The sequence below is a fragment of the Bactrocera oleae genome, chromosome 2, assembly GCF_042242935.1.
Source record: "Bactrocera oleae isolate idBacOlea1 chromosome 2, idBacOlea1, whole genome shotgun sequence".
Lineage (NCBI taxonomy): Eukaryota > Metazoa > Arthropoda > Insecta > Diptera > Tephritidae > Bactrocera > Bactrocera oleae.
In genome coordinates, this window is record NC_091536.1 from 16,906,229 (window position 1) to 16,916,716 (window position 10,488).

At 34.3% G+C, this 10,488-nt stretch overlaps 1 protein-coding gene and 1 pseudogene across 1 annotated transcript; both read right to left on the bottom strand.

Moving 5' to 3' along the window:
* Window positions 1–1,055: 1,055 nt before the first annotated feature.
* On the bottom strand, window positions 1,056–4,032 carry LOC106617445 (probable cytochrome P450 313a4). Its single transcript, XM_036378023.2, is given in 9 exon segments — window positions 1,056–1,327; window positions 1,393–1,791; window positions 1,794–1,815; window positions 2,577–2,735; window positions 2,811–2,925; window positions 3,020–3,089; window positions 3,258–3,443; window positions 3,513–3,716; window positions 3,792–4,032. Coding segments are annotated over 9 exon segments (1,494 nt in total). The 5' UTR covers window positions 3,967–4,032; the 3' UTR covers window positions 1,056–1,163.
* A 2,898-nt stretch (window positions 4,033–6,930) lies between these two features.
* On the bottom strand, window positions 6,931–8,709 carry LOC106617437 (uncharacterized; annotated as a pseudogene).
* Between the last annotated feature and the right edge of the window lie 1,779 nt (window positions 8,710–10,488).

Consider the following 10,488-nt stretch of genomic DNA (forward strand, 5'->3'; position numbering starts at 1 on the left):
AAAAAATGTTTCCAATTGCTTTACGTGCAGCCCTATAGCCAATTTGTCTATGTACTTGTAGATCTCATCTTGTCATTCGCTGTGATAGATAGTAACCGTCTACCAAAATGTAAATTCCTATGCGATGGTTTTTTGAGCTTGTAAAGATTTTTATCGTTAACTCTTCTGTTACGATTATTATTAAATGTACGATTTGTTACTTGCCGAATGCCACAAATGACCTGGAGTGTAGATTTTATACCTTCCTCCTCGAAATCAGCCTGCCAATTGTGTAGCATATGCCTCAGCCTGATCAGCAAGTTCTGGTAAATATCGAAGACATCAACCGTCGTCTGTGCAGCTGTATTAGCGTTTTTAAAGCTCAATGACGGTTATTTGGGTAAACTCTAAGAATTTTTCGATTATCCCAATCAAGTACAGCGGTATCAATCTTATCTTTGACATACGAGCGCTGCCTGAAGACCAGACTATTGGTGGAGTTTGTAGAGATTGTTATATATCTTTTTAATACATTTGTGAAGGATGTCTTGGTTGAAATGTATTTCCATCCTTAGTAGTAGTCAGCTTTGAAAGACATTTTAAATATTTTGGAAAAGTCTACCTGAATTACAGTTAATGGATCAAATCAAAAAAATATATATTCAGGGTCCCTTTACTTTCTTCAAATGATTAAGGCATAACACCGTTACAGAACACTTAACAATAAAAAACTTTAAGATCGCAAAAAATGAGCATCGTATAGAAATTTACATTTTGGTAGACGGTTACTATCAATCCCAGCGAATCCCAAGCTGAGATCTACATAGACAAATTGGATATAGGGCTCTGCTATTGAATTGCTGATTTTGTTTAGAAATATATTATATAGTCAATAGAAATGGTTTGGGGAAAACACGACCCCATTCGAGAAGGATAAACTGCTCTTACAACTGCAATACAACGCACAGGATAACACCTCCTTGATTCCAACGGCGAAACCAGTCGAATTGGGCTAAAAACTGTTCCTTACACAGCACTTTACCAACTGAGCAGAATTTTGATACACAAAATACGCATTTCCTAATATAATCAAATACTATTTATTTGCTCACGGAACAAGTTATATTCCATTGAAAATTACACATTTATATATTATATATTACGAATGTATCATATTGTGCAATTTAATTTGCTCTGACCTCTACACTTATTGGCGGTTCAATTTTAAAAGTCAATGTAACTTTTGGCACAAGAACGATATCTTCATATTTAAAGGTCGTGGAAAATTTCAATCTCCGTACCGCATGGATCAATATGATACGTAACGAGATATCAGCGTAATGAAAGCCTGTCAAACAGGTTAGTTAATAAATAAAAATAAATTCAAAACTACGAAATAATTTGTATTCTTACCTATACAGTTGCGTGGGCCTTTCGAGAAAGGCATATAAGAATATGGATGACGCTTTGCAATGTTCTCGGGCAAAAAATTATCCGGATTGAAACGATTTGCGTCCGGACCCCAAATTTTCTGACGCCTATGCAATGCATAAATGGCTATAAGAACTTGCGTGCCTTTGGGCAATATTACACCTGGGCAGAGTTCGGTGTCATCTACAGTTTGTCGTCCGATAATGGCTGCTGGCGGAACTAAACGTAATGCTTCCGCTATACACATATCCAGATATGGAAGTTTCTTCAAATCGTCATATTCTACGGATGTAATTCCGTCCGGAAATACGGAGCGTATCTCCTGGAAAACACGTTCTTGTATTTCTGGATGCATGGCCAACATCACCAGGCAACTGTATGCGCACCAACAGAGGTCTCGTAAGACTGGAAAAAAGAGTATTTGTTTTTAGTGGATTTTTTAATAATATCCAATTTTCTTTCAGAAATAATAAGAATACTATTTGGGAAATCATCGGCACTGGTGCAGTGGTGGATTGACAACTTCTAAGCCTTTAGTTTTTTTGGCGCGTTGATTATGAAGCTGAATAGAAAGGAATCCGTAAATTTTAGAATTTTCGATACCAATTTTAGATTTATACCAACGTTTCATCATATCACTCAAAATCCAAACACGAATATGTTTCCTACATAAAAGAGTGCCTTATGAACAATATGATAAAATTGAAGAACATTCATATCATACACCAAAAATGCTTCGGATCATTGTGAGATCCTGAATAAAAACGATCGAGTTCCCCAAATGTTCGGCATTCTTTCATTTTCGTAACTTTTTATATGTCGCGAAGTATCAGCTACATAAACCTTTTAGCATACGTGTACTGTCACGAAGTATAAGTTACGTGAGTATACATACTTATGAAAACCTTTGCAAACTTATAAATAGCGATTATGTGAGAGTTTTTAAAAATATAAAGAGGTGAAAATGAAAGCTTAGACGATATATGAACACAGAATTTCGAACACAACAATTTTTTTTTATATATGGGTAGACCAAAATCTGTATGCACTTTTATGTTACTATTGTGTAAATAGTTCCATTCTTATTACAAGTTGAGAAATCATAATAACTTGTGCTTCCAAATTGAATATAAATTAAATATACTTAAAATAAAAAAGGTTGTTACCGCTGCAATCATTGTGAAACACTCAACTTCCACATCTCTTTCACTGAATACTCCCTGACGGAGAGCCTTCAACGCTAAGTCAATCATCGTTTTGTTGTCCTTTTCAAAATTACATATGCCCTCTGACTCAAATGATTTTGTAAGGTTTTCTTTAACCAGCTACAAGAATTTGTAAACATAGAACAATAAAGCTAGCTACATAAAACATTTATGTGCATTATATTTATTACTTACAGATCGTACTAGGACACGCACGAGTTTTATAACTCTTTTATAATGTGGGGTACGGGATAGAAAGCTCAGACCTAACCAACCGAGCAGGATGTCCACTGCCATGTGATCAACAAAGCTTTAGAACATTTGAATGTGTATTTAAAATATTATATGTATTTAGTAATAACTTACTAATAACTAAGTATAAAGGCCGATAAAGCATTACTTACGCATTAAGTGTTTGCAAAGTTTCTATGTGCTTCTCACTGCCTTCTTCCAGCTTCAAACCCATAACAGTTACTGAAATTTATTAAAAATGAGAATAAACGTTAACTTGGTTTGTTCTGAAGTTAGTAGTTAGTGTATATGCAACTGAGAGGGAGAAAGGTAGAGCGAATAAAACGAGCAAGTATATTCTCTTTAAAGCGCAATAGATTTATTTTAAAATTCTTGTCTGTATATACTTACACAGGCTCAATTGTAAGCCGCAGTCTTTGATAATTGTAAAAATATCCTGTTCACCTTGTCCAGCTAACCTTTCAAGCTTATTCTTCACATTATTTGCATTCTCATTGAAGGCAGGAAACAAAGCAATTATATTATTATGTGCAAGGAATGGATTTATTGCCTTGCGATCAGATTTCCATTTCTTTGCTGCTTGTGCGATAATAAAATAAAAACAACTTAAAGAAAATATATACCTCAGAGGTTAAGCGCCATCACCTGGACTAACGATGAGTCCATTTAATATATCATTATGGAACTGTGTATACAGATCGCTGGCTTTGTTGAGGAACTCAGGCGAGGTTGTGACATGTTTGATAACCTCAGGATCGACGGTAATCACGTACGGCGTTGTGGCTAGCCAAATACAACCAGTAGATGTTTTCTTGATATCGAAGCCGTTACTAATAGTATTCAAAATTTCTGTAATTGCATACAAATTAAATCACTCTTAGCTCCGATGTCATTTTTGGTAACAGCAACTTGCCAAACACTTACTATTCACATTAAACATATTATAGGCTACTCCAATAAACGGTTTACCGCAAAGAGTAGGCAACTTGGAGGTAACATTACGATAATAGTTCCGCTTTTTATACAAACGCCAACTGGCAGAGAGTAACAGTATGATTACCGTTATAATCAAGGTTCCTATTCCAAATAAGAAACTCATTTTCGCAACAAGATGTTAAACACACTACCATTCAGTAGAATTTATTAAAGGGCACGAACTGAGACAAAAGCGAACACTAACTTTTATATGAATGCCATATGTACCATACTTTGTTGTTGTCTAAAGATAATGTTTAACTTGAATTACTAATCGGTGAAATCGGATATGTCAACAATTATTCACAATAAAAAACAGAATCCGGGGAAATTAGACATTGTATTAATTTCTAAGATTTATTTTATTATTATGCACTCGAAACATATTGCAACAGGGTATAATAGCTTTCTTCACTTAACGATTGTCGAGATAAAGAAAGATTTATGTATGTATTAGTGATTAGGATGACAACATAAATCGAAATCCTGTCCGTCTATGCAAGCGAACTTTGAGTAAAAATAGAGTAGATCTTGATTTTGTGTACCTAATAGTACTTAGCATTATATGAAACTTAGAATTAAAGATGGTTGGAATCGGAATTTCCACGTTCTCTAATAGGTTCGATGTTGATATCTCACAAACCACTATAACTTTTCCAACCAATTTTGCTAAGCGGAAAATTACCTTGTAGCACATCTTCAAACAATGAGAAGCGCAAAGAAATGAGTTGTTAACAACGCTGACTAACTATATAACGACTATGTTGAACACTTTTAAATATTAAAAATTTCAATAAATTAATACGTTAGAAGCATTAAATTCCACGTTTAATATCGTACGAAAAAGCCACATAAGGACCAGTGTCAAAATTTGACTGTGGACGTGGTAGCGCTCTCTTTAAGCTTAAATGCTATATCTCAGGAGCTATTCGATACATTTACAACAAATTTGCCAACAACATTATCCTTACATCCTTATTGTACACGGTGCGAATGGAGTTTTATTTTACTTCACTTTGCAGAATGTCAATCAAACTTGCAAACATATTGTCACTAAGTTATGCCATCTCACGTTGAAAAATGATGGAAATTTGGACCATAACCTTTTAAATCCATGGACCCCAGTGCCTATGGCCGACTTCTTATCGAAACTATAAATCAATATGTGAGTTGTATTGTTGGAATTCGGAGAGAATATTTTCGTCATAGCAATATACTCTTTTGTCAAAATGGGGTAAAAGAGATGCAGGTATAATAAAGCAAGTACACTTAATTTCCGATGCCGATTTCTTAAAAAAAAGCTACCTGAATAGTAATTAATTCGTGAACAAATGTATTTAATAAACTTTAAGAATATAACATTTATTTGCACTTTGATTCAGATTACTCTTTTTGTTCCATATAAAACAAATATATCATTCGTAATTACATATTCTAGCTGTACTCACAGGTACTGGCACTGACACTGTAGTGGCATAAACAAAAAATTTAGTGTGTGAAGGTGCGAATCATTCCATTGCTACATCAAATGAAAAACAGCGGATTGGGAATTTAGTTTTTTTATTGCTTACATTTCACTACATCATATTACTACATACGGGTATATGTGCACGATTTTAAGCATCTGCTATTAGACATAACCAAGTTAAAGTCAAATTTCAAATTTTGTTTCAATATTTTTTGTTTAACGAGGATCAAGTACCGTTGAAGCAAACGCATAACAAACACAAAACCGTGGTAAATAATTCGTTAACTTAGCTTTCAGCATTGAATTTTCTGATTCATTATCTTCGATACGCTCTAGCTTTTTTTGTAACATCGCAATTAAAAGAATTATGACAAAGGCACTTGCTTAGTCTTAAGGCAAGTACCGAGTTGCTTGAGAAAAAGGCTTTAATACGATTAAATAAAGTGAATATATCGAGTGTACATACTATTGCTCCGGCGCGTCATCTTTCATCAGAAATTTAAAGAACATCACTGTAGGAGAACACTATATGTGGCTGATCTGATAAGTACTTTGAGAGTCCAAGAAATTTACATTACCGTAAACGTCCAGTCATCAGCGGAACTTGCAACACCTAGTATACAGATGAATCAAAAATGGCTAATGGAGCCGGAATCTATTGCTGGGGCTTGGATCTCAGGCGACTCTTCAAGCTTCCGGAATACTACAGTATCTTCTAGGCTGAAGCCTTTGCAGTCAGGAAAGCAGCTAAAATAGCTAATAACGCAGGAAACAACATAAAAATAATAAATACATACGTCGATAGTCAGGCGACAATTAAGGCAATAATCTCACATCGCATTACGTAAGAGAATGTCCTTAGAAGCAGGGAGGCAAAAGATGTAACTGCGGCTGGAAAGTGGCTGCATATATACTGGGTTCCATGTCACAAAGGAAATTCGTAAAATGAAATAGCTGATGAGATTGCCAGAAGTGCCATCCGTCGGGCTATCGAACAAGTACAGGAAATACGAATGTCATTAAAAACGATATACAATGAAATTTTGGAAAGGAAATTCAGCATTATCTAGAACGCGTCTTAAATATTTTGAAGCTTCACAGTTCAAGGGACTCGATGGATTATAAAATTAGATATCAAGTTCGCAAAAAGCATTGACGTCCTGTGTGATGAACACTTTAGCTGAAATTAAGCTGAGAAACAGATCGCGCATTGTCTAACCGCTAATTAAAGGTAGTTTATATAGCAGTGACGTAAAAATCTAAAAAGACCACGTAGGTTACAATATGCATGAAATGTTGGGCATGAGAGAGCTAGTCCCACGATGGATTTCCCGTTGGAACATTACCGACAAGAAGTGCAACCATGAGACCACTTTGCAAACTTTTATGGATTTTAGACATACAAAATACACATTTCCTAACATAATCATTAAATCATTTATTTGCTTAATCTACACTTGTATATTGAACTTGCATTCAGTGAATAGTAATTAAAAAAGTAATATAAATTTTTTCAATTTAGTTTTGTCTGACCACTATGCTCAATAGCGGTGAGATTTTATAACTCAATGTAATGTTTGGACAAGAACAATATCCGCGTATTTAAAAGTTGTGGAAAATTTACAATATGATACGTAACGAGATTTCAGCATAACGAAAGCCTGTAAAATAAATTAGTTAATAAATTCAGAAATTATAATATAATGTCCACTCTTACCTATACAATTCCGAGAGCCCTTCGAGAATGGCATGTGGGAATATAGATGACGCTTTGCAATGTTCTCGGACAAAAAGTTATGCGGATTGAAACGGAATGTCCTTACGCCTTTGCAAAAAAAGGTTTCATAAGACTAGAAAAAGAATTTTTTTTTTATTAGATATGCTAGTGTTTGTTGAAACATAGCTTAAACATATGAATAATTTTAATTTTTTTTTATTTGATTCCATACTAAAATCAAATCGAAATGGGGTTTGATATAAAAATCTGCAAATATTTATAACCTTTAGCGCTAAATCTATCACTGTTTGTCTGTTCTCTTCGAAATTGTTCACTTTCTCTGGCTCAACTTTTCGTGAAAGCTTTTCTTTAATCAGCTACAAGAATTCGTAAACATACAGCTATGTACAAGTATATACCTATAAAATACTTATATGTGCAATATTGCTCCTACTTACAGATCGCACTGGGTCACGTAAGTATTTTATAACTCTCTTCTAACGTGGAGTACGGCCGAACCAGAGGTCCATTGCCATATGATCAACCAAGCTTTAGAACATTTGCATGTAATAAACATTATAATTAAATATTAGTTTGGTTAATTAATTTGTTTTCTTTATAGATTTTGTATATTTTAAGTATAAATGCCGATAGAGCATTACTTAGGCATTAAATACAATACCTGCAGAATTTTTTTGTGCTTCTCACTGCTTTCTTCTACTTTCATACCCAAAACCGTTACTTAAATTTAATAAAATTGGTTAGTACTAGTGATGTAGATCTAGATAATTTTTTTTTTATATAAACATATACATATAATAAGTGGAATCGAGGTTTATTGCGAGATAAACGAAATAATGTTGAACGATAAAATGTGTAGTATGTTTTATTGTAAACAAATATTAGATACAAGTGATTTATAAATGTATGTCATGTTATTGGTTAGAATATTAAACTTCTTTGGCGTTTCAGGAAACTTTTTCTTCTGCACCTTTTGACGAGCGCAATCAGTTTTATGTTTCTTCCACCTATCAGAAGTAACAAAGTGAGTGAACTAATATATTGACACTTCTTTATTTACCAAATACTATTTAAGCATCTCTTTGAGGGTTCAAGAAGATTCTACATATACAAAAGGGTCAGTTGTATGGTATATTTTACAAATAGCCACAAAATATGAAATGAAAACTGCTTGAAGCCTCGGCTGAAATTTTCAAAAAAAAAAGAAAAGAGAGAGAGAGAGATAGAGAGCGAGAATGAGCGATACAAGCAGGTGTTTTGCATATTGCGGTATCTTATTATATAGTAAATTTGTTTTAAAAAATTGTATATGTGTAAACTTACAAAGACTAAATTGTAAAATACATTCTCTGACAATTGTAAAAATAGCCACTTCACCTTGTCCAACCAATCTTGCGAGTTTATTGTTTACGTTATTGCAAACAAGCCAAAAATATTACTATGTGCAAGGAACGGGCTTATAGCGTTAATGAACTTAATATAATGTATACCTATAAAGGTTATGGGCCATCACCTGGACTCACGATGATACCAATGAATATACCGTTATGAAAGTGTGTATACAAATCTGTGGCTTTGTTGAGGAAATCCGATGAAGTAGTGATATGTTTGATAACCTCAGGATCGACGGTAAGCACGTATGGCATTAAATTGACAGACATATAAGATCTACTAAAATAACGCAAATCTATATATAGAGTATGTGGGAGCTGGGGACTTTCGTGGACCGATTTCGCATATTTTCGTTGAGTGTTGCCACGCCTTCTGTATCAATTCGGATATACATTTTAAAGACTCTAACACATTCAATTATTGTGTTACCGCACTTTAAGTAGATATATATTATATGGGTAATTCTATCAAAAATTTACATAAAAAATTTTTTTCAAGCAAAACAATTTTTTTTTGTTCTTTGAGGCCAAATATTAAACACGCACAATTAATAATTTTAGAGCTATGAATTTTCCCAATTTCAACGTTTGAAAAAAGTAACTTTAAACATTTGCGTATACGAAGAAAAGAATTTCATTACAAAACAAGTAAGGAAGGGCTAATTTAAGATGTAACCGAACATTTTATACTCTCGTAAAGTCAAATGGTATACTGGTTTTAGTTTCCTTTGTGGATCTTGCCTTGTTCCTTGTTCTATGTGGACCGATATTTTCGGTAAAAAGGCAACTATAGGCATAAGGGTCCACAGATTCGGTACCTAGGGGCTTGAACAGTTTTGGTTCGATTTAGACAATTTCTGGTCAAAAGGTGGCATACTTTAAACGTATTATTCACGCAAGGTTTTACACCGATATAATCATTGTTGCTTGATTTGCATACTGGAAAGTGAAAGAATCAGGTGGAATTGAAAATGGTGTTATATGGGAAAAAGTCGTGGTTGTAGTCCGATTTCGCCCATTTTCGCACTATAACATAGAAATATGAAAAGAACGTTATGCACCGAATTTGGTTGAAATCGGTTAAGCAGATCCAAAGATATGGGTTTTCACCTAAAAGTAGGCGTTGCCACGCCCACTGTCTAATTTTGAACATAGTTCCTATATAGTCATCTTATACCATCCCAGAGATACAATTTAATGTCTCTGGCTTGTTTAGTGCTTGGTTTATCGTGCTTTTAGTAGTTTTTAACAGTACCGTGATATGGGGAGTGGGCGGGGTTGTCACCCGATTTCACCCATTTTCACACCGTCGATAGAGATGCTAAAAAAAGTTGTATCCAGTGAATTTTGTTATTATAGCTTTGGCGGTTTAGGAGATATGCACATTAAACCTATTACCATTAAACCTAACGTGATCCTGTATATAAAATCATAGTCTTGTATCTTGTTGTTTAGCTTAGTTATGGCAATTTATTTGTTTTTAATTAGTGGCATTTTGTGAGCGTGGCAGTGGTGCGTCAACCGTCTTACGGTACCACGAAACATGTGTACCAAGTTTCATAATATCTCAATTTTTACTCCAGTTACAGCTTGCACAGACGGACGGACAGACAGTCACCCGGACTTCAACTCGTCTCTTCATCCTGATCATTTATATACAAGATTGTATACAAGTATATAACCCTATATCTAACTCGATTAGATTCAGGTGATACAAACAACCGTTAGGTGAACACAACTATTATACTCTGTAGCAACAAGTTGCGAGAATATAAATATCTAACCAGCCTAATGTTTAGGATTTTTCCCCAACATCCCAATGAGGTATATCTTGAATTTTTTCGACTTATTTTTTTAACAAAAGGTACATTATTATAAACAAAAATTTTTATACCCTGAACAGGGTATATTAAGTTTGCGACGAAGTTTGTAACACCAAGAAGGAAACGTCGGAGACCCTTCAAAATATATACATAAACGATCAGCATGATAAGCTGAGTTGATTTAGTCATGTCCGACTGTCTGTCCGTCCGCCCGTCCGTCTGTCCG